This window comes from Microtus pennsylvanicus, chromosome 2, assembly GCF_037038515.1.
Source record: "Microtus pennsylvanicus isolate mMicPen1 chromosome 2, mMicPen1.hap1, whole genome shotgun sequence".
NCBI classification, from domain to species: Eukaryota; Metazoa; Chordata; class Mammalia; order Rodentia; family Cricetidae; genus Microtus; species Microtus pennsylvanicus.
Window position 1 is genome coordinate 63,822,838 of NC_134580.1, and position 25,257 is coordinate 63,848,094.

The 25,257-nt window shown below is 43.6% G+C and overlaps 1 protein-coding gene across 1 annotated transcript in view; it reads left to right on the plus strand.

The window, feature by feature from the left end:
- Rgs22 (regulator of G protein signaling 22) overlaps positions 1-25,257 on the plus strand; it is a 106,263-nt gene that overhangs the window by 35,158 nt on the left and 45,848 nt on the right. Inside the window, exons 8-14 of the mRNA XM_075961195.1 lie at positions 2,169-2,781; positions 4,084-4,245; positions 7,442-7,616; positions 10,060-10,193; positions 12,382-12,496; positions 14,105-14,230; positions 15,164-15,265. Coding sequence (XP_075817310.1) covers positions 2,169-2,781; positions 4,084-4,245; positions 7,442-7,616; positions 10,060-10,193; positions 12,382-12,496; positions 14,105-14,230; positions 15,164-15,265 — 1,427 coding nt within the window. The remainder of the gene's footprint in view (positions 1-2,168; positions 2,782-4,083; positions 4,246-7,441; positions 7,617-10,059; positions 10,194-12,381; positions 12,497-14,104; positions 14,231-15,163; positions 15,266-25,257) is intronic.

The window sequence follows — 25,257 nt, forward strand, 5'->3', positions numbered from 1 at the left end:
CCTGCAGTTCAGAGGTGGGCAGAGAAGCTCACCACACAGTCCCTGCCTCCCTTGTACTTCCTAGTGGGTTTTGTTGGGTTGTTGTTTGTTGGTTTGGCTTTTGTTATTGTTTGCTGGTGCTTTTGAAAGGGAGTCTGACGTGGATATGATAACAACGGAGGGAGGCGGTTAGAACCGAAGGCCCATATTTATCAGCCATCTGATTTTGTTTGCTGAGACCGGGTCACATTGTGCAGTCAGGGCTAATTGCAGACTCGCTCTGTATCTCGGGCTGGCTTTGCGATCACGGCGATCCCTCTTGCCTCCTCCTCCATTGTGCTGGCATGGTGGGCCTTCCTGAACAAGCCTAGCTCTTAGTTGCATGGTCTTTGTGCTGAGTTATTCCACTTGGAGACTCTTGTTTCTTCTCACCTGTCATCTTAGGCTAATATATATAATAAATGTGTAGAGAATGCCACCCCAGAGCCTGGCACACCCTCTCTAGTGTAGAGAATTCTACCCCAGAGCCCGGCACACCCTCTCTAGTGTAGAGAATGCCACCCTGGAGCCTGGCACACCTTCTCTAGTGTAAAGAATTCTACCCCAGAGCCCGGCACACCCTCTCTAGTGTAGAGGAATGCCACCCCAGAGCCCAGCACACCTTGTGTAGTCAGCAGGGAATTGTCTTGTCTTTATTTCTATAGCTCTTTCTATAGGTATTGACAGAGGCTGCTGTCCTGCTAGGTCCTGTAGCTGTTTAGTCCCAAAGAATCCCACAGAGGTCTACATTAATTATAAACTGATTGGCCTATTAGCTCAGGCTTCTTATTAACTAATTCTTACATCTTAAATTAGCCCATTATTCTTGTCTATGTTAGCCACGTGGCTTGGTACCTTATATCAGTGAGGTGTTCTTATCTTGCTTCCTCTGTGATGACTGCAGAATGAGTCTTTCCTCTTTCCAGAATTCTCTTGTTCTGGTCACCCTGCCTATACTTCCTGCCTGACTACTGGCCAATCAGCATTTTATTAAAGCAATACAAGTGGCAAATCTTTACAGGGTACAAGACCGTTGTCCCACAGCACTGGTATAATATTTCTGAGCTGACAGCAAATGGACTGGGACTGTTGGAAATGCTAGAATTCTAGTCCTCAAGAAGCTAAGGCGAGAGGATTGTGACTCAAACAACAACAACAAAATGGAAACAATAATGGGTGGAAATTGAATTTGCCTTCTACTTCTCAGTTTAGACTATTTCTCTCCTTGGAAAACAGATCAGTTCTGTCATGGGGAGTCTTGTGGGTGATACCAGTTTTTCATAAAAATTGAAAGAAACAGCCATGAAATGGGAGTCACCAATTAAGATAGGATCAAGGGGGAATTCCAGACATGAGCCTAAGAATTCAGGAAATCCGTAGCAGTTTGCTCTAACCTCTCTGGGATGTGTTTGTAGCACCTGGAGAAGGTAGATCTCAGTGCACTGACTGACTGAAAATCAACAACAACCCCTCCTCATTGAAAGGATCTAGGTTTCTGTGTGCTTCCTGGCCTTTCTCCCCATATTGGAGAGGAACCCTAGAGCACGGGACAGTGGACAGAAAGGCTGGCCGAAGGGCACTGGGCAGGAAGGCCCCACTTTCTCTCTGCCCAGCCCTGCTGTCCCTTGCAGGTGTACAGACTTGGGAGGGGGGAAGTTGTTATATTCATTTTCAATACAAAGTTATAATGAAATGTTTCTAGCCATGGAGATTTCAAGTCTGCTCACAGAAAGTGAACACTGAGAGCGGGCACACTGATGACGACCCCCAGAGCTGTGGAGTCCGGAGGGCAGACTGACTTGTGAGACCTCCATATTTCCCTGAATTCTGAAAGAGGAAATTAAGAACTAAACCTATTTTTGGGGGGAGGAGGAAGGTAATCTTTTATAAGTCCCTGAATTATTTTGTCACTTTAATGATAAGCATTACATGTCTGATAGTTATTAAACCCTTTTTATAAATACTTAGTACATTTACACAAGGCAGATTTAATTCCTGCTGGCAGTTTTTTCCTCACAGCCTCCCAACAAGGCTTGAGAATCCCTCTAAAGTTCCTGGTCCATGCGATTTGCCATTTTCTACAGCACCTACCTGGCAGTGGAAGAGCTGGGTCATTATCTAATCTATTAGCCTTCTATAATTTAATACAGAGAATTTAATCTTCGATGATGGAGTTCATCCCAGGACAGTAAAGAGCCCAACTAAAACCACCAGAATAATTCCTGAGATGGAAGAGGAAGAAGAAGGGTCCGTATCAGTGAAAGACACGCCTTCCCAAGCGCTTCTGAGAGTATACCTGGAAAGGAAAGATGAACAGGACAAACAAAAGTCCATGCATTTCTCGTCATTTGAAGAATTTCTCAACGCCTATGTCATCTTCATTCTGGAAGAAGCCATCGAGAACATCACAGGCCATTCCTTTAGCGGCAGCCCTGGCTACATCAACTTCAACAGCATCACCCAGGTGATATTCGATAAAGTGAAGCCCAGCAAGAAGACCGTAAGTTCACCCCAACTTGAAACAACAAAGGAAATCTCAGAAGAGAAATTGGAAAAAGTAAGTTTAAGTTCAAAGAGTGAGAGCATCGGGCCAGAGGGCAGGGCCGACTGGTGTATTTCTCACAGAACCTATGACATTGGCAACAGAAGGGAATTTGAAAGATTTAAGAAGTTTCTAAAGGGAACATTAGGAGAAAGATACTGGTGGCTGTGGATGGACATTGAGAGGTTAAAAGTTCTGAAGGACCCTGGAAGACATCAAAGGTACTTTCATTTTTATTTGCCAATAGTTTTAAAAAAAAGCAAATTATAGAATATTTGTTTGAGTTATTCAAGCACAAACATTAAATATTAGAATGTGGTTTATGCATCGGGAAGGGTTAAAACAATGATCTTTATTTTATAATAGATTTTTGATATCACAAGTTTTCTGATTTCATAGTTTGAAGATACCAGGGCTGAATAGGTAGCCTATTTGTGGGGGCACATACATACACGCAAGCCAAAAACTCAAGATACATAAAATAAAAAGTAAGGCTAATAAGTAAATACATAAAAAAATAATAAATAAATAAATAAAACCGATATCAATTATAGTAGTTATTTGGGTTTGAATAATGTTTCTTTCCATAAATTCCAGATCTGCTGTAAAATTATACTTTTTATAGTGTCATAATATTATAAAAATTTTATATAAAAAGTAGTTTATCAGCTATATGATCACACTCATATTAGTTTTGGAGCTATGGATGCCAGTACGGGGCCTCTTGTCCCATCAGGCTGCCTGGCTGACACATACCGTGGTCTCTGGTCAGATGCCACAGAGCTGTCTGTCTCCCCTGAAGCTGTGCGTCTGACTGGCTCCATGCTTCAGATTACCGTGAGTGTCCATCTTCACAGGACACTGCTTTAAGTCAGCCCTTAGGTCTGTAGCTCCTGATCTAATCTGAAGCACCGTAGACTGCATTTCTTCCTAAGGGCTTGGTGGAGACCCGCTAGTGACTGGTCACAGAGCTTATGCTTTGATTCAGGCTCAGCAAATGGTTGATTCTGTAACCTGCTTTGGTCCATATTTGTAAGACATATCAACAGAGTCATATACAAGAAACACTGGGATTTTCAGGACCAATACTATGGACTTCTGTTGTCTCTATAATGAATTACCCACATCCAGTAACCTAAAAGCCACAGTTCCAGAGGTAATCTATTTCTTTACATTTTACAGTTTATGGAGGAGACTGTCCTTGGTTTATGGCCCCTCCTCTCCCCACTCTGGCCGCACTGTGGCTCCTGGGGAAGGATTTCCGGCACTCCCTCCCTGCTGATTTCTCTCTGCCTTTTTTTTTTTAAACCATTATAGGTAACAAAGTTACAAATTTTGGAGGTTTGGTGTGCACAATTCTACAAGGCCATCCAGCTTATTGAGAAAAGCAAACACCCTTGGAAATAATTTATAATTTATGTCTATAAACCCTTTAGTACTCTGTAATGATGGTTGGTGCAGAGGTATATTTATTGAGAAGTTGAACAATGTATTGACCTGTGTGTAACTGTGTTTCCTCTCAGACATCTTGAGAACATGAAGAAGTGCTACCTTGTGAGCAGCGGGGAGCGTTACCTTTCTACAGAGATCCTCTCCAAGTTTAAACTGCTCAGTGGGTCCCGGTGGACAGAAGAACATTTGAAAAACATTCAGATTGAAGTCATAAAACCCCTGCTTCTGTACTGGTAAGGAAAACGACGTGGATCAAAGTTACTTTCCGTTGCTTCCCTTAGGCTAGATACAAATAACTCATTTTGTCTCGTGGTGGTTATGTAACTGTGGAAAGCTAAAGTGACCAGTTTATCTTTGCTTTCTTTGAAAAGCATTTAACTTTCAGATACTTGGTGTGGTGGTTTGAATAAGAATGCCCCCCATAGGTTCATATATCCAAATGCTTGGTGGCCAGGGAGTGGAACTATTGGAAAAGATTATAAAGGATTAGGAGGTGTGGCCTTGTTGGAGGAAGTATGTCACGGGGGGGGGGGGGCATGGACTTTGAGGCTTCAATATACCAGGGCCAGTCTGTTTTTCTCTTGGCCCGTGGACCAGAATGTAGCTCTCAGTTACTGCTCCAGCATCATGCTTGTGATATGCTCCCTGTCATGATGAAAATGACTAACCTCCAGCACTGTAAGCAAGCTCCCTTTAAATGCTTTCTTTTGTAAAAGTTTCTGTGGGCATGGTGTCTCTTCACAGCAGCAGAAGTTGGTACCAGGAGTGGGGGTTTCTGTGACGGGCCTGACCTTGCTCCTTGTTGGTGGAATGTGGATTAGGAAAGCAGCTGAATGCTTTAAGCAGGGCTTGTGGAGACATACTAGCAGGAGCGTGGAAGAAAGTGGTGCTGAGAGCAGTGTAAATTATGGCGGCCTGACTCAAGAGGATTCAGGGGAAAAGAATATTAATTAGTAAGTGGCCTAGGGACCATTTTTGTGACGTTTTGACAAAGACTGGCTGCTTTTTGCCCTTGTCCCCAAAATCTACCGAGGTTAAATCGAAGACTTTGGATTAATTCCTGGCAGAGCAGGGTTCAGGGCAGCAGTGTAGACTGGGTCACATGGTTACTGGGGAGTGTGCGGATGCTGATCTATAACGAGAGAAGGAGCAGGCCAGACAGAGAGAAGGACAAGATGTCCAGTCAGAGGAGAAAACGAGCACCAGGAAGTGGAATGGAGCGAAGTCCATGCTCAAGGAAATAAAAAGTTTAAAAAAAAAAAAAACGGATGCTAAATAGAAAAAAAGGGAGTGGTGATTTCAGGGCAGGACCCCACCCAGCTAAGCTTGTGAAAAAGAACTCAAGAAAAAATGTAAGCAATGAAGGGAACCACCACCAACAGAAAGCTGGTAAAAATGTAGAACAGGGGCCACAGTCCCAGCAAGCAGCAGAACTTGGCAGCTTCAGCCATGTGGTTCTGGATTTACAGTTAAGGATACAGGAAAAGAGGTTGTAGTGAAAGACCCCGCCTCCCCCTCCCCCCCCAAGTTGGGAGACTCTCACTCAAGTCTCAGGATAACATGACCCCCCAAGAACTCACGAGAGACCGTCCTTGCTGTAATCACATGAGGTTTATTGACAGGAATCATCGTGCTGGGGCCGAGACTCATCTCCCATGCAGGGGTAGAGGAGTTCGACCCCAAGTAGCTGGGAGAAGGGCTATTTAAGGGAAGAAACCACAACCCAAAGGGGGTAGGGAGGGCGTCATTGGAAGATTCCGAAAATACCAATGATAATCACAAGGGGGTAACTCTCCGTTTCTCAAGATTGTTCTCAAGATTATAATCTAACTTTGTGGTCAGCCAGTTCCTGGAACAGAGTCACTGAACCGGCTAACCTAGATATTTGGCTCTACTCTTCCTGCTAGGGGGTCTGGATTTATCCTGGTCTTTCAGTAGAAGTTCCCTCTCTGGCGAAGGAAAGCCGCTGAGGCTAGGTCTGTGTCAGGGGTGTCCCTGAACCTGTGAAGGTGAAGCCTGGATTGTCTTGGAACCCCCGAGATGTTGGAGATACCAGAGCACTGGAGTATCTGCCTAGGAAAGCTGCAGACAGAGTGTAGAACCAGCCCAAGAGAGAGAAGTACATCGCAGTCCACAAAGGTGGAAGGAGTTGGGAATCTGAAGAGTTTTGACATCAGACACGGATGCAGAGTTTGGAGTTTGCTCAGCTGGTTTTCAGTCTTGCTTTGGTCCAGTGTCTCCTGGCTATGCTCCCATTTGGAATGGCGATGCACAGCCTGTGCCATAGTGTGTTGGGGGGAATGTCTGCTTTTTTATTTTACAGTTAAGAGATTGCTTTGAGTCTCAGAAGAGACTTTAAACCTTGGGCTTGAAAACAGTTGAGACTGTGATATTATAGACCATGGGAACTTTAGAAGTTGGAGTAAGGCATTTTTGCATTACACTGTGGCTACAAGCCCGTGGAAGCCTGGAGTGGATGTGGTGGTTTGGATAAAAATGGCTTCCCTGTGGGCTCTTCTGCTTGGTTACTAAGGGGTGGAAATATTTGAAAGAATTAGGATTAGGAGGTGTGACCTTGTTGGAGGAAGTTTGTCCCTTGGGGGTACACTTTGACTTTCAAAATCCCAGACTAGGTGCATTCTACAGAGTGAATTCCAAAATCCCAGACTAGGTGCATTCTACAGAGTGAATTCCAAAATCCCAGACTAGGTGCATTCTACAGAGTGAATTCCAAAATCCCAGACTAGGTGCATTCTACAGAGTGAATTCCAAAATCCCAGACTAGGTGCATTCTACAGAGTGAATTCCAAAACAGTCAGAGATATATAAAAAGGACCTTGTCTCAAAACAAACAAACAGAAACAACAACAAAAACCCCAGCAAAATGTTGATATATTTTTAGTGCTAATTTGAGCAGCTTTTATTTGATATTATAAATACAGGCCTGCTTTAAAACCACCACAGCATATTTTGTTATTTTTAAATTCCTTAATAGTTTCATGTATTTCTTTTTCTTATCCAGCAGATAATAAGTTTAATATTATGGATTTTTCTAATTTATATTACCTTTTTCTATTAGAGAATGAAGTATAATGAAGTAACATAGTTTTTTGTTGTTTTTTTGGTTTTTTGAGACAGGGTTTTCTGTAGCTTTGGAGCCTGTCCTGGAACTCACTCTGTAGAACAGGCTGGGCTTGAACTCACAGAGATCCGCCTGCCTCTGCCTCCTGAGTGCTGGGTTAAAGGCGTGTGCCACACTGGCATAGAAAAATACTTTTAAGGAGAATCAGTAGAAAAAGAAATAGGAAGTGACAGAAAGGATTAATAATCAAGATGATGAATTATATCGTTTGTATGCTTTTAATTCTGAGATCTATTATAGTTCCATTTTAACATATGAATCTTAAGGTTTTTTTCTTCAATAATTAGGGGACCAAGATTTTGTGTAACTCATTCGTTATCAACAAAAAATGCCAGCGCGGAACTGAAATTCTGGCGCCTTCGCCAAGAGAAACCCAGGAAGGATGTTGACCCTTTCCCACAGATGGCAACCCTCCTGCCCTTAAGACCAAAGTCTTGCATTCCCCAGGTCCCCGAGGTCCAGGTAGGGTGTTCAGCGTGGGAGCTGCCCTTTATTAACTGCACAGCTAAAATCTGTCCTTGGGTTTGTCAACTGCTGTGGTTCGAACACGAGCTATACCCTATAGGCTTGCATGTTTGAGACTTTGTCCCCAGTTGGCACTGTTTGGGAAGGTTGCGGAGCCTTTAGAGGTCCCCACCTCCATGTTGGAGGAAGTGAGTCCCTGGGGCTGGGGCCTGAAGCCTCACTGGCTAGGACCCATCTCCTGTTCACACTCTGCTTCCTGAACGTAGGTACAGTGTGATCAGCCAGCTTTCTGTTCCCGCCACCATGCCTTCCGCGTGATGGAGCAAACCACTCTGGAGCTGTGAGACACATTATTACCCTTCCTCCCTTGGGTTGCCTTTATTAGCGTGTTTATTAGAGGAACGAGAAAGTGACCAGGGCAGCCATGGATGGCATTTATCACAAGCGGTTGCTGCTGGAACATACACACGGCCACAGGGAGGAAGGAGGGAGGGCCCTGTGTGCTCAGCAAGCAGAGAAACCCTTCTGATATGAACAACTCACTTGTCTAGCAGCCTCCTCTTCCGCTTAGAATAAAACATGAAAACTGTGCCCAGCTGTGCAGGTCCCTGCTAGCCCCACCCCTCCCTTTCCCACAACCCAGCCATACTGCTTCCTCTTGTTTTATTGCGGCCTGTTAGTGCCCCCCATCCTTGGTCAGGCACTTGGTCCTGCAGAAGAACTGGGTTTGGCTCCCAGCATCTACATAAAGTGGCTCATCAATACCTGTAACTTCAGTTTCAGGGGATTAGATGCCTTCTGGCCTCTGTGTGCACTTACACAAGTGTGCTGCACACACATATATATTCAATGTGTGTGTGTGTGATCCAAAACTTACTAACAGGTTTTCCCATGCCTTATACTCTTAAACTATTTTTTAATTTACTTTTTAAATGAGGAGAGCTGGAAAGATGGCTCCATGGTTAAGAGCACTTGCTGCTCTTTCAGAGGACCTGAGTTCAGTTCTCAGTACCCAGCTCATAACTTTCCAGCTCCAGGGGATCTTCTGACCTGAGAGAGCATGCACACACCACACACATACATACACACACACACACACACACACACTAATGTATGCACCAGGCATGGTGATGTACACCTTAAATCCCAGCACTTGAGAGACAGAGGCAAGCAGATCTCTGTGAGTTTGAGGCCAGACTGATCTCCACTGTGAGTTCCAGTACAGTCAGGTCTACAAGGTGAGACCCCGCCTCCAACGAGAAAATAAAAATGATCCCACAGCATGGGAACTACTCTGCCTCCCTCCTCCACCCCAGACCCTGAAAGCTACTGTCCTATTTTCTGTTCCTATAAATTTAGTCACATTTTTATAATATATATTTAATTATAAGCCCAGACTCTTATAGTATTTCTCATTAACAGTTGCTTAATACCTAAAACTACAGGCCCTAGCTGTACTGTAGCCCAGGCTGGCCTTGAACTTGTGACCTTCTTGCTTCAGCCTCCCGAGTGCTGGGATTACAGATGAGAACCACCTGCCCAGCCTTCAACAAAGGTCCACCAACAAAGAGCAGCTTTGCCCATTTCCTAAGCACCAATCTCTTTCGCATCGCTGACTCTTCTTCCCTTTTGCTAGGGGACCCTTCCCCACCATCTGTTCTTCCTCCAGGGTCTGTCTTGGAGCCTGCCTGAGAGCTCATAACTGCCCTTGGCCCACAGCCCACCTTATAGTTTTGTTGAAAAAATACATTTTATTTCTTTTGTATGTGCGGGTATTTTGTTTCGCATGTATGCCTGTGTACAGTGAGCATGACCACAGGTGCCAGAAGAGAGCTTCAGATCCCTTGGGACTGGAATTACAGACAGTTTGGGGCCACCACGTGGCTGCTGGGAATTGAACATGGGCCCTATGGAAGAGCAGTCAGTTAAGAGCAGCTCATAACTGTTGAGCCATCTCTTCCTCTGCTGCCTTTAGAAATGGTTAAGAATGGGAAAAATAACCATAAACATAAAAACTGTCCATGAAAGGGAAGATGCAGTATTGTTAAGTTCTAGGTCCTTTGCTATGGCTAAGCAAGCATCTTTGTTTGACTTCCCTGCCCCACCACCTCCTGGTGCTCTCCCACACAAGTCCTAAGCCTATTCTTTTCCAGAAGAAGGGCTGGTTGCCAAGTTCTTCCCCAGGAAGGAGTCTGCCTTCATGGTCCTGGAAGTAAGGACTTAGCCCGTCTCTGACTCCGCTTGTCATCTGAGCTGCTCTGAGTTTACTGTCCCATAAAACCTGCATAAGCACGGGGGATCGTTTGTTTTAGTGCAATGTTCAGTGGGCAGTAGAGTAAGGGTTGAAATCTAGAGAGAAAACAAGCTCGAGATAATGTGGAACTTTATTATCTTTGCTTTCATTTTGCTCATTTCCATTTCACCATTTCTTCACTTTTAGGGAGAAGAAATCAGTTTATCGCAACGATCTAAATCGCCTAAGAAATTGTCAAGAGTAAGCACCGGGTCTCAGAAGACTGGGAGGAGTGAGTCCTTGCACCCCGTTCCTTCCAAGGACGATAGGCTTGAGAAAGAGTAGGTGCAGTTCTTTTGAATGTTAAGTGTTTTACTCTATTGGTTTTTAATATGAATTTTTAGGATTCAGTAATATGTGTTAGAGGCTTATGATAGACCTGCCTATGCTAAGTTAGAAGAATCCCAGAAAGTAACACGTTTAAGGGGATGGTGCCTGTGTCCAGCTGCTGTCAGACTTCTAACTGAGCTCTGAGGAGGAGCTCTACTCTAATCCTCTTCTCGAGTTTGAGAACTCTAAGAGGCTTGGCGCCAGTTAGCACAGTGAGCTGTGTCTCCTCTCTTTATATTGTTCTGTACTCCCAGTGGGTTTTTTTTCTTTACCCTGAAAATATCCTCTGCTATCAACTATGGATGATTTTTGGTTTAGTAATTCATTACTTGACATTTGTTCTTATTTTTACCGAAGTAAAATTCATATAACAATAAAGTTAGCAGCCTGACTAATATTAAGTGCATACAGTCTGGTCTTCGGGGCATTTGCAAAGTGGTCTACCATCACACTGCATAACCCCTGTATCTCATACACATGTGTGTAAGATCAATTCAGAACTGCTGTTCTACACATCACACAGTTGTCTCTGTGAGGAGTTCTAAATTTGTGATCTTTCTAGTGTGAGTGAGACTGAGCTCTGTATGATGTGGTCACCAACATGAATTATGTCACCATTGATAAACAGGCAGACTTTAGAAATTGGGTTTATCTCCACTGAAGTTGAACTTTTTATTTGAGAACGCTTTTATATTAGTTTTTGTAAATTCCATGCTCAGAAACAGGAAGAATAAGATTGGAGGAGAGAGACGATCAATATAGTTATAGACGATCAACGTAGTTACAGGAAAAACCTGTGTGGGTGGCACAGCAAGTCAAATAATTAATCACACAGAAATTACATTAATTATAGCACTGTTTGGCCTATTAGCTCAGGCTTTTTATTAACCAACTCTTACATCTTAAATTAACCCATTCCTGTTCATCTGTGTATTGTCATGTGGCTGTGGCCTACTAGCAAGGTTCCAGCAGGAGCATCTGTCTCCCTTCGGCAGCTACATGGCGTCTCTTTGACTCCACCTACTCTCTCTATTCTTCCAGTGTGGCTATATTCTGCCCTGGCATAGGCCAAAGCAGCTTTATTCATTAACCAATAAAAGCCACACCTATACAGAAGGATGTCGCACATCACATGGTGCATATTTAATTAGTAGTAAATGGCTGGATGTAGAGTTTAAAGCTCCCTTGGTGAGTGAGACAAACATGTATTCAGTTCCAGGTTCTCCATGTCCTTGCCAACAGAAAATTTATGTGTTAAAAAGGTCAGGAAAACCATAATGAAAATCTAATACTACACTAAAGTGTGCTTGAGGGGCTGGAGAGATGGCTCAGTGGTTAAGAGCATTGCCTGTTTTTCCAAAGGTCCTGAGTTCAATTCCCGGCAACCACATGGTGGCTCACAACCATCTGTAAAGAGGTCTGGTACCCTCTTCTGGCCTGCAGACATGCACACAGACAGAATATTGTATGCATAATAAATAAATAAATAAATATAAAAAAAATAAAGTGTGCTTGAGATATTTATGACCCTGGAAGGAAGGGTTTGGAGCCCAGGACGCACACAAGGAAAATGGAGCTACTGAGCTTCTAGTGAAGGTGGAGTTGGTAAGGAACCAGAAGAGACCAGCAGGCCTCTGAGGAACGGGTGATACACATCAAGGCCGGCATGGTGTCCTGGAAGATGAAAGGGGTGTGGGGAACCGGACCTGGGTCTCCTAGCAAGAGAAACACACACTTAACCACTGGAGCATCTTTTCAAGCCTGCAGTGTTTGCTCTTTATTTTGAGAGCAGGTCTCGGTCCATCCCAGGCCTGCCTTGACCTCATGGGGCAGTCCAGACCGGTCTTAACCTCCTGCTTAGCTTCTCAAGCAACTGGGATAACAGATCACAAACTACATTTCTCTCAAAACAAAGAGTTAGAAGGGTGATCTGTATTAATTGGTTCATTTTCACTTTCAAAATACTTTTCCAGGTACTGCTTATCACCTGGCCTTGCTAGTCACAGTTTTAGGGATGGCATTTGTGCTTCACCATCAAATCTGACATTAATTATGTGTTTCTACCCAGTCATCAACACTTTGAGGAAGTTCTTTGATACCGCGTGGATTGACCAGTTGGCTCTCTTGTCTACACTTTAGGTCCAAGTGGCTCTCAGAGGGCAGCACGGTTGTTCGTTTGACATCTTTTACTGACATCTCTGAGTGTCTGAAGCCCCAGCTTGACAGAAAGTACACTTATACAGAAGAGCTTAATGTAAGTATTTTAAGGACTAAATAGCCATGGTCCTCATTTAATCAAGTCCCTAATTTTAGAGATTAAAAAAAAACTTACAATTTTTTTTCTCTACTAAACAACACAGTTTGTTTTTTAGTTGCAAAGGAATTTTCCCACAGAATCTGCACCGGTGGTTTTTTTTGTTGGGGAGGTTGTTTGTGTGTTTGTTTTGTGGTAGTGTTGGTCTTCTCAGTCTTACACTGGTCTTGATCATTCTTTTTCCTTTCTATCTCTTTCTTTTTTTCTCTTTGTTTCTTTTTTTTTGTTTTTGTTTGTTTTGTTTTTTGTTTTTGTTTTTTTTTAAGACAGGGTTTCTTTGTGTAGCCTTGGCTGTCTGTAGACCAGGCTGGTCTCAAGCTCACAGAGACCCCCCTTCTAAAATAACACTGGATGTCATGTCCTGGAAATCTCATTTTTTTTTAAATGAAGGCAGTGTCTTAGTCAGGGCTTCTATTGCTGTGAAGAGACACCATAACCACCACATCTTTTATAAAGGAAAACTTTTAATGGGGCTGGCTTACAGTTTCAGAGGCTTAGTCCTTTATCTTCATGGTGGGACATGGTGGCATGCAGGCAGACATGGTGCTGGAGAAGGAGCTGAGAGTGGAGAAGGAGCTACATCCTGATCCTGCAGGCAACAGGAAGTGGTCTGAGACACTGGGCATGGCTTGAGCATATATGATACTTCAAAGCCTGCTCCAAGAGACACACTTCCTCCAGCAAGGCCACACTCCTAATAGTGCCACTCCCTATGAGCTTAATGGGGCCCATTCAAACTACCACACACAAGGGTTTCCAGAGTACAGCTACCCTGACAGGAAGCATCCAAAGCAGGTGTATTATGTGAACCTTTAGATGAAGATCTCATGTCCCCTGGGAACCCTTATCAGTAGATGAACAGAGGAGAGTGCTCGCTTGAATCCGCAGCCATTGTGTTTGCTTGGGGAGGGAGAAGTCTGCATCCCATAAAATAAATGAGTTTCCATGAACGGTCTTGGTCATACTCTGGAGTCACTCACGTGCTCGAGACAGAGCCAGCTCTCCGGGTCTCAGGGATGGTACTAGGGTTACTAACGCTCTTGGCAGAGAAGCTGTAAACAGCAGAGTTTTATGAGAACCTCCATGGCCATTTCCACTCTGAAGGCCACGACCTGTGGGAGCGAGACTGTCCACCCCTACCCTGTTAACGAGCAGCGCTGAGAGAGGCCTTGGAGATGGTTCTTTTTATAACCCACGTGTAGCTAAAATAACAGTGAGTACATAGGTAACAGGCCACCAAGGGAGACTGGGAAGGCTCCCCAATGGAGCCATTGTGCCCGAAACATGAACGTCATTGAGGTCAGGGAGCCATGCTCATATTGGGCTTGGGATCACAGTGGTTTATAACAGAATGGATTCTCCTGCCATAACTGAGTTTCATAAACGAATCTTCCATGACAGTCAGATGCAAGCACATTGCATTAATTACAGATCGGTTACAAACATAAAATGGAAATCCAGCAGAATTTATGAAACCCTCTTGTACAGGGCCATGAAGAAGTGTGTTGTGTTTGGGGGGGGATAACGAACTTCTGTTTCATTATCTAGGTTAAAACTACATCGGATGTTGGAGCCTTGGGAGGATTTGACATGGAAAACTTGTTACAGTCTTTGTATGTTGAAAACAGAGCTGGATTCTTCTTCACTAAATTTTGCGAAGATTCAGGGAACAAGGTAGAAAATAATTATTTAAAATCTGGATTTACAATTTTGCTTGATTTAAAAATAAGTGGCATTGAAATGACTTGGTGTTCTTATAAATATGTCTGATTTTCTTTTTTTTTTAATATTTATTTATTTATTTTGTATACAATATTCTGTCTGTGTGTATGCCTGCAGGCCAGAAGAGGGCACCAGACCCCATTACAGATGGTTGTGAGCCACCATGTGGTTGCTGGAATTGAACTCAGGACCTTTGGAAGAGCAAGCAATGCTCTTAACCTCTGAGCCATGTCTCCAGCCCAATATGTCTGATTTTCAAATTCCCGTCTGATAGATTTAAATCCACACTTGATATTCATTAAATCTTTAACCATCCAACTGAATTGTAATTCTCTTTGGTTTAGGCCCCCCTGCTAAAATTACAAAGAGAAGTGAAATGCAGATAAATATTGACATATATTACAGACTACAGTTAATTATATGATTTAATCTCAACTACTATGCCATGTTTAATTTATTAATACTTGATTTTTAATCATCCTAGCAACCATAAATCATACTGAATCGAGGTAAAATGGTTTCCAGAGATGTTTTAAAAATCGTTATTTGTATGCCCCAGACGAGTGTGATTGACGGGCTTAGCGGTCACTCTTTGGCTCTTTTGGGATGCGCATTTACCCACATGCTGTACTTCAGGCTTTTTAGCTGCCAACTAGAATGCTCGCAATTTCGGTGTTCATCACTATTTTCAAACATTCACTACTTTAATGACCAACTCTATGGGAGGGTTACGTGCAAAAATACAGTGTTCAACCCACAACAGCAGTAAATATTTCGTCATTTGTGGCCGCAGCGGGAACCTAAGCGCTCATACACACATACGGAGGGCGAGCTCTGAGGGCCTTGCTGAGAGACGGTGGTGATTTCTGTACTTCTCCCTTGCAGCTGTGGAAGCACAGTGTGTACTTTTGGTTTGACCTACAGGCTTATCATCAGCTGTTCTACCAAGACACACTTCAGCCTTTCAAAGTGTGCAAGCAAGCCCAAGTAAGTAGCAGTTAACTCTGGAAAATGAGCACTGTGTCCGGCCCCAGGCGAGAGAGAGCTGGGTTACTGGGACCGATCACTGCCCAAGGAAGGCTCCACTTAAAAGTAGTCAGAGTGTTGTTTTATAATCTGATTTATGAGTTTCCCATTTTATCTGTTTTATTTGGTTTGCTTTGTTTTCTTTTCCTGCCAACTATTTGTTCTTCCAATAAAGAAGGCCTCATCTCTTTCCCTCCGGCACATACCTTTGAGGTTTGCCTGTGGGAACCGAGAACAGAGAGTGGATGTGCGGTGGATCACCGCAGTGACCAGGAGCCAGAGTTCTGACTGGGGCTCCCCGAGCCTCCTGCAGATGTCAGCTGTCGGATGTGCCAGGCTGCTGGCACCTCGCTGTGCGTGTGCGGGCCCCACGCAGGCGTCTGGGCTTCCATCTACATACCATATGAGCAGACACTCTGAGGGCGGAGGAGAGAGCCTTTCAAGACCACCCTGAAGCAAAATAGGGCATGAATAACAACAAAAAACCAGAAGAACAGAAGATCCTCTGCAAATGGGGACACAGAGAGTAGCCTCTTGCAGGGGGGCAGTGTCAGGAGGTGAGGATGAGGACAGAATTATGACTTGAGCTGATTTTTTGAGATTTTATTCTTAGGTTCTTCAGATCTTTTATGGAGCAAGGTTTCCAAGATTAGACAAATGTGGACCTGCTCTGTTCATCTCTTGATGGTTCTTGTAACCCCAAATAACCCAGCCCAGAGGATCCTCCCCGCAGATGCTCTCCAGGGAGCTAGTGTCATCTATTATTTATTATTTTATAGTCTTGCTCAGGACACCAGAGTGCACTGCTGGATGTCTGGCTGCTCCCCCATCCCTCAACTCCGGCATGGGTGCCTTCGCTTTGTGGCTCAGTGACAGCTTCGTGCTTCTTGCCGTGAGAACAAGGCCTGCAGCTCCGACATAGGCCAGATGTCTCCATGAAATCATGAAATGAATCTCTAATTTACCAGTACCGTTTTCTGAGACCACACAGTTCTGCTTGTTAATCCTTTACCTGTAACGCGCTGTTTACCCTCCTCCCTAACCCGCTGCCCCCGTCCGCTGCAGCACCATCTGTTAGTTTTATTATGTTGTCCTCCTCAAAGGGTACTCCTGCAAAGTCTTCAGCTGCGCAGTGAAGTGGGATTCTTCGCTATTATCAACCAGGTTTCATAGACAAATGAAGAAGGAGATTCTGTGGCTTCGTAGGCTTCCTGGTTCTTAGCAATGCTCTTCTTCAGTTAACTCTGCCTGGCTCAGAAATGGGGAGTCTGGGTTATTCAGAAATGGATTGCTCTATCTGGGGACTGCCAAGACGTAGAAGGGTTTCTCCAAGCTTTGCTTTTGGGAGTCAAGGCAGGCATGTGAGGAGCAGGCCAGGGTAGAGCACTCTCCTATAGGACTGAACAGGGAAAGATAAAAGGAGAGAATTCATGTGATTTTTTTAAAAAAACATATATTTTAATCTTGTACCTATAGTTGATTTACTTTTTTATTCTTGGTAGAACTAACAACTATTTCAACTAGTTTGGGTTTTATTACGCAAAGTTTTCATTTCTCTAGACAGGAATTGTCTATGTTATCCATTTGTCTTACAGAATGAAATATCACTCATTTAGTGCCAATAGACACCTGTGTGACTTTCTTCAAAGTTTCATTTATAATATAGATCTTTGGATCTGTAACATAGGGCATTATTGTTTATCGCCACTGAATGGTGAATGTGCCATGAACTTGGTTTTCTATCATTTTCATGTGTCTGCCAAGCTACCCACTAAGAGCCTAGGAGTTGGTGCTAAAGAACCCACGTGGTTTTCTGTATACATAGTTTTATTCCCCCAAGTAGTAGTATAGGAATAGTAGCAGATAGATAGGGGAAATTCAGTAATAAGGATTTAGCATGACGCATGAGCCCTTGAGGTCTCCTCTACACGACATCAGTTAGAAACGAATGGTGGTCTTGGCAGTATATAGGTACGCCCCGCCTCTAGAGGGCCACACAGCCTGGATTCTGTGCCTTGATTCACTTAGCATGCTTGTTTTAGCAGAAGACTGACCACAGAACGCTGCTGCCGCCTGTAACTGTGTCCTGAAATCTTTCTAAGAAAATGTATGTTGCAATAAAAGCTGCATTTAGAATCTACCACCCTCTCTAGCATAAGCATAGATATTTTTAAATATAGCAAATATATACGATAGATTCATATTAGATATGCTTATAAATATACATGCATGTTTATTATTCTAGAGGAGGCGGAACCTGGGAGAGTAGAGCCAATAATGAGGCAGACTAAAGTCTCATGCAATTGCCAGCTTTATTCAGAGCATCAGACAGTTTGTACTCTGAGGGCTAAGAGGAGTCACCTGAGTAAAGTGGACAGTCACAGGGAAAAGCCACACGTGGTAGACAAGCTGCGTGCAGCAAAAACATGTTTTTCCATAGAGGCATATAAACTAAAAACAATAGCCAGTTGTAATGAATAATTTGAATTAAAATCACTTCTATCTGCTATAGCAGGGAGGAGCACAAAAACATAATCCAAGACCAATTCCATAAGAAACTGAAGCCATAAGACTCTTGTCCTGGTTCCTTAGAGTTTTCTCACAAGCACTCAAAAATCTCCTCACATAGCTTCAGTCTTGGACAATGTTCCAACGCATGCACACCAACATACATAAGATTCAGGAAAATAAGAAACACAGCTTGGAATCTGGCTCCTTGGCAAGTGCTTGCCTGGCGTGTGAGACCCTGGGTTCAATCTGCAGCACTATAATAAATAAATAGAAACTAAGTTTGTAGAAGGGGAAAGAAGGCAATTAAAAAAATCAGATTTCATTTGCCTGAAAATGTCCATTTTATTCTGATGACTTAGCTCAGTATAGAGTAAGGACTTGGTGGCTTTGCTCTTTGTGCTGAGGCATTTCCACATGTGCCTATCGTGTATTTGATCATGTCCACCCCCGTTACCATCTTGTCCCTTTCATCTCCACTGATTGCCTCCTTCTTCCCGACCATAGACTGTTTTCTCTCAGCGTTGTGAAGACGTTAGTGTCCAGTCGCTGCTGTCTGTGTAGGATGCCTTTCCTCACTGCCTTATGACCGACCATCCCTCTGACTTTAGAGCTCTGGGTTTCACCACGGTGTGCTTACTGCCACGCCCTTCCTTAGGCTTCAGCTGCTTCTCGAGTCTCAGGAATCACACTTTCGATTGGTTCTGGGCGATCCCCACCTGGTATTTCTTCCAGTGTTTACACCTGTGCATTCTGTCATGTCCTGGGTTCCCTGTCTGAACCTGCTGGTGCTTTGTAATTCATTTTGCTAAGCAACCCACCCATTGGGTTTAGTTATGTCTCCTATTCATAAAGCTTTATTTTTTTGTTTGCTTGGTTTTTTGTTTGTTTTTTGAGACAGGGTCTCACTATATAGTCTTAGCTGGCCTAGAACTTACTATGTAGATCAGCCTGGAATTCTTAGAGATGTGTCCACCTTTGCCTGGGATTAAAGACTGGTGGCACCATGCCCAGCTATGATTTTTTATTCTTAAACATTATATTTGTGTTTTATAATTTTTACTGGTATTTTTTCTGCTCTCCACATTTTTAAATTTCTTTGTGCTCTGAATCACTTAGAGCTTGTGTCTTTAGCTGTGCTACTATCCCTGCATGACAGTTTTATCACAAACTTTGTGAATCAGAACAATACACATTTGTTCTATCAGTTTCTGTGGGCCAGGATTCAGGGTGCCACAGTGCTAGGTCTTCTGAGATAAAGACTGGGCAGTTTCCACCATGGAATCAGCAGGTGAAGGGTCTGCTTTAATGTTCATGTGGTTGTTAGTAACGTTCAGTTCCCAGTAAGTCACTTCGCTGAGAGTTTTTGCTGACTGTGAACTAGAAGCCATACTTGGAGCTGCACCACATGGCTCTCTGTATATGATTATGTCCAATGTGACAGCTCATTTGTCCATTCCCCCAGAGGAGAGCTCCTTAGCAAGGTGGGTGTTACCTTTACACTCAATATAATTGTGTACTTGTCTTCACACACAAATCACTCTATTGCTGTGTGCTATTGGTTAGAAGCAAGTCACACATTGTGTCCATACCTGAGGTAGAAACCAAGAAAAGGCATGACAGCCTGGTATGGTGACACATGCCTTTAATCCCAGCTCTTTGAGGCAGAGGTAGGTGGAGCTCTGTGAGTTCAAAACCAGAATGGTCTACAGAGGGGGTTCTAGGACAATCAGAGCTATGTAATGGGGCCCTCTCTCAAAAAAGCAAGAGGGGGGAGCGAGAGAGGGGAGGGAGGAGGAGAAGGAGAAGCGGAAGAAGAGGAGAAAGCACAGCTATCAAGAGTCACTGTTTATAGGCACCACCCTAGAGGCTGGCTGCCACAGTATTCAATAATTCCATGATTTGTAGTTCTTGGAAGAACTAATTTTTAGTTTTGCTGACATAGTGAATTCTTTCTTTGTGTGTTTAATAGTTTTGAATTATAAGCTCTTTAGTGGGTTTTTTATGTCATTCTTCAGCTGGGCACATTTTAAATGCTAATTTCTTATTGTAGTGAGATGTGAAAATAGAGTGTAAATTGGAAAACCAGGCTCATTCAGGGAAAAGAGTAACAAATCCAGGCTCGCACAAGGGGAAAGAGTAACAAATCCAGGCTCACACAAGGGGAAGCAGTAACAAATCCAGTCTTGCACAAGGGAAAAGAGTAACAAATCCCGGCTCCAACAAGGGAAACAGTAACAAATCCAGGCTCCTACAAGGGAAACAGTAACAAATCCAGGCTCCTACAAGGGAAACAGTAACAAATCCAGGCTCTCACAGGGGAAACAGTAACAAATCCAGGCTCCTATAAGGGAAACAGTAACAAATCCAGGCTCTCACAGGGGAAACAGTAACAAATACAGGCTCCCACAAGGGGAAACAGTTAACAAATTTAGGCTCCCACAAGGGAAACAGTAACAAATCCAGGCTCGCTCAGGGGAAACAGTAACAAATTCTCAGGAAAGGCAACTGTGAGGCAAGACAGGTGCTTATGTTTTGTTTCCTAGGCTCCGAAGGTAGAAAGAATATTGTCTGTGTGGTGCTTGTTGTGGCTGTCACAAAAGAAAATGGTGGACCTGTCCTTCTGAGACCTTCTCTCTGGGATGTTGGCAGCCAGAGGACTTGAAAAGCCTCCACAAAATTTCTAGAAATGCTGGGTGAAAATATAACAATTATCTGTCTAAAGATGTGGCTGAAATCGCAGGGGAGAGAGTCTCCAGGGCAGAGTGAAGGGGTCCCTTAAAAGCCTGGCAGTTAGCTTCAGTGGAAAATGGGAGAGCCACAGGACCTGGCGACAAAGCTGAGATGCCATGAAGTGCAAGTCATGTTGATACTTCTACACACAAATTTTGAATGATTGTGCACAAAATGAGATGTGGAGTGCAAATTATATTATTTGCATACATTAAAATGTATTTTAACATTAAATTCAAATATATATATTTCTGCCTTAAATTTACTATATATATAATCCACAGTAAGCATATGAGATGTTTTTACTTGTATCATTTTCATTTTTAAATTTTATTATGATTTATTATTCTCTGTGTGTGTTTGTGTGTGTATGCACACACGCACACGTACAAAGGCATACACGTGGCACAGCATGCTTGTGAGGCAGTCAAAGGACAGCTTCCAGGAGCCAGTTCTTCCCTTCTACCACGTGTTCTGAGAATGGAAATCAGGCATCGTAAGCACTTGCTGGGCCAGGTCACACAGCTAGGGAGCAAAGCTGAGTGCTTGTTTTTGAAGGAAGGTTGGACTCTATTCAGAAAGGTCTTTTTGTGTTGTTTTTGAGACAGTGTCTCACTATGTAGTCTTAGCTGGCCTGGAATAGATGTATATACTAGGCTGGCCTCAGCCTCACAGAGATCCACCTGGATTAATGGCACCATCACCATTCCAGGCAAGGTTTTTAATAGCGAGTTAAGCACAGGTATCAGAGCTTGAAAAAAAAGCTTGAGGAAGGATAGCTGCCCACACTGAGGGCCAGGGTGCTGCAGGCTTCCCAGGAGAGTTGTCCATGTTCAACCATGAGGTCAGGGCCTCTGCTGTCCTTTGCTTTCTTCTCTGTACAAAAGTTCTCGTGCCCCATGTGAATTTCCAGGGACTGTACAGATGATGACAGTGAGAACATTTGTGTGCAGTTCAGAGCAACCTGGAGAAGAAATAAACCTTGCTGTTCTCAGGGCCAATATTTAATTAAGGTTCTGTTAATTGTTTGGATAACAGGGAAAGAAACAAGAACTTGCAGTAATTGAAGAAAATAGAAGAAACACAGCTCTTAAGTCAAGGACTGTTTGCTTAGCCACTACTGTCTTAGCCACCACCTTAGCCACTGCCACCATCTTAGCCGCCACCCTAGCCACCACCTTAGCCACTGCCACCACCTTAGCCACTGCTACAACTCATTCTGGGTCAGACTACAATATGAATGAAGCTATACCAACTAGAATCACACTCTGCTAAGAATCTCTCAGAATTTCCTGTGAGATGGTGTCTCCTAGTAATGTCAGAAGCCACACCCTTAAAGTCTCACAAACTCGGCTGCCTCCACAGGAGCTGAGCAAGGACAACAACAATATGCATCCCAAAGTGGGAGAGCCCACCAGAGCGCAGCCCTCCACAAAGAGCTGCAGGAGCGTAAAGCATGTGAAGAGCAGGAAAAGCAGTCCTCCCCAGGTCAACAGACACACACGCAGCCTTCTACAGACTGAGCAGGGCATAGCTGTGCAATAAGAATATAGATGTATGTGCACACACAGCTATATTTAACAACAATTAAAATGAAGAGACCATGAATTTGAAAGAGCAAGAATATCTGTCCATATGGGAGGGTTTGGAGAGAGAAAGGGGAGGGGATGATGTATTTATATTATTATAATCTTTAAAAAATAAGAAGAGTGTTTTCTACTGTGGGTCCTCGGAACACAATGAGACCAGTGTCCTTGGAGATGCTGGCTCTCTCAGGAGGGCGAGAGCTGCTGACTTAATCCAGTTGTGTTGGAAACAAAACAGATACAGTGGAGTCATGGGGGAGAGGAAATGTTCTCTTCCTTTACTGGTAAATAACAGTTGGTGAGTTTTAAATATTTTAATAATTTTTAAAATAAATCTTTTGAAATACACTAGAAATGAGGGACCTATTTTATTTTTTCTATTTTTTAAGCCAAAAACGTCTTTCCTTTTAGTCTTTTTTAACACAAAATAAATCTTCCTTTTGATGACAACCCCTTACACACAAAATTGGTTCTTTTCCATTTTGTTCACATTAACAGCTTCAGACTAAATTTGAGATCTTTCCGATCTTTCCAACCATAACGAGGCTCTGTCTTGATAATTGGAAGTCCCACCCCGGACATTTCCCTTCATCACTAACTTGACAGCACTCTCTGGCCCAATACTGTGGCAAGAGCCTGACTTGCTCCTGTTCCACACTTCTTCAGTGATGTCCCTTCAGAGGCCCAGTAAATAAGTTAGTTCATGTGACCTGGGAATTCAGAACACTGTCATCAGCTCTGAGGGAGGAGGACAAGGCTGATGTGTGTCTTCCTCCATCTCTTTCTACCTTCTCTTGAGACAGGGCCTCTCACTGTTGATGGCCCCTGGTTAGCTCCCAGGATCTGACTGCCTACCCTAGCACTGGAATTAGGGATACTGTGCTCTCACAGTGGGTACTGGGGTCTAAACTCAAACATTCAAAGTCCTGTGATAAGCATTTTGATGACAGCCATCTCCCGAGCTGTATTGCCACCCATTTTTGTGTTTTCAACGTTCACGAAAGGAGACACAAAAGTTGAGTTGATAAATGTCACAAGACCTACACACATGCGTTGGCGATCTTAGGAAGTCGTAGCTGCAACATAGTGCAGAGTTTGTTCATACACCCATGCAGACACATTTTACTTCATCCTTCCTCATCTCCTTTTGGGTAATATGAGACAGTGTGGATCCAGTGGCCACACTGGATTGCACAGGGTGACCCGCCTGGGAATTCTCCAAGTGTCCATGTATTTATCCCTGATGCTGCTCCTTCTCCACAACCAGAGCAGCAGGTGACCAAGACAAACCAAATAGCAATTAGACCAGCAATCGCACAAACCATTCTTATTTTAGTGATTTTTTTGAGCTCTACGTTTTTCTCTGCTCCCCTCCCTGCCTCTCCCTTCCCCTTCAACCCTCCTGCAAGTTCTCCATGCTCCTAATTTACTCCGGAGATCTTGTCTTTTTCTACTTCCCATGTAGATTAGATCTATGCATGTCTCCCTTAGAGTCCTCATTGTTGTCTAGGTTCTCTGGGATTGTGATTTGTAGGCTGGTTTTCCTTGCTTTATGTTTAAAAACCACTTATGAGTTAGTACATATGATAATTGTCTTTCTGGGTCTGGGTTACCTCACTCAAAATAATGTTTTCTAGCTCCATCCATTTGCCTGCAAATTTCAAGATGTCGGATTTTTTTCCTACTGTGTAATACTCCATTGTGTAAATGTACCGCATTTTCCTTATCGATTCTTTAGTCGAGGGGCATTTAGGTTGTTTCCAGGTTCTGGCTATGACAAACAAAGCTGCTATGAACATAGTTGAGTCCATGTCCTTGTGGTACAATTGAGCATCCTTTGGATATATACCCAAAAGTAGTATTACTGGGTTTTGAGGAAGGTTGTTCCTAATTTTCTGAGAAAATGCCACACTGACATCCAAAGGGGTTGTACCAGCTTGCACTCCCACCAGCAATGCGGAAGTGTTCCCTTTCCCCCACAACCTCTCCAGCATAAGTTGTCATCAGTGTTTTTGATCTTGGCCATTCTTACAGGTGTAAGATAGAATCTCAGAGTTGTTTTGATTTGCATTTCTCTGAAGACTAAGGATGTTGAACATTTCCTTAAGTGTCTTTCAGCCATTTTAGATTCCTCTGTTGAGAGTTCTCTGTTTAGGTCTGTACTCCGTTTTTTATTGAATTATTTGTTCTTTTGATGACCAATTTCTTGAGTTCTTTGTATATTTTGGAGATCAGACCTCTGTCTTATGTGGGGTTAGTGAAGATCTTTTCCCATTCTGTAGGCTGTTGTTTTGTCTTGTTGACCGTGTCCTTTGCTTTACAGAAGCTTTTCGGTTTCATGAGGTCCCATTTATTAATTGTCTCTCTCAGTGTCTGTGCTAACAAGCACCATTCTTAGCCTAGCAACTTTTACTTGTATGCCCACAAATACCTACTTTCGCCTAGGCTCTGATCACCAAACTGTGGGTGAACAAAACACACCCTGCTGCTAGACCCTGGGCCCCGCCTACCTTTTCCAGTTTTCGGGAAGATGTAGAACAGTCAGAGAAAGGACCAGGCAGACCTTTTCCTCTAAAGTTATATTATCCTGACAACATTTTTCAGTAACATGTGAGCTAACTTTAGTTTTATCCAAACCTTGGGCTTTGTAACCACAGACTCATTTGGGAAAAAAAAAAGGTGACGTAAGAGGGGCCATGTGCAAGATGAATCTCCTTTGCCCACCGCCATCCATTACCGTAATTGTTTAACTCCTCTTGGTGTTTACAGGGCTTAGACACTTCAGGGTGGTCCTGACGTTTCCACTCACGGGCTCTGAGCTAAGTGCTTCTCTAGGCGGGGTTGTGCTTCCAGGTGTGCGAACAGAGCTCGTTGCTTTACACAGCCATCGCTTTCCACGGCCATCGGCCATCGCTTTACATGGCAGCAATTACCAAGCAGCATTGCCTCAAAGGTGTGTGGACATGGGGAGGGGTGAGGGTGGATGTGAGCGAGTGTGTGAAGCCACGGGTGCCTTAGAGCTCTATGTAAGTCTCAGGGTCTTGACCGTTAGCTTCTTGAGTGCTGGGTAATGACTCTTGGGCTTTGCTGCACGACTTGTTTTTGTTACAGAGTATCCCGAGTAGC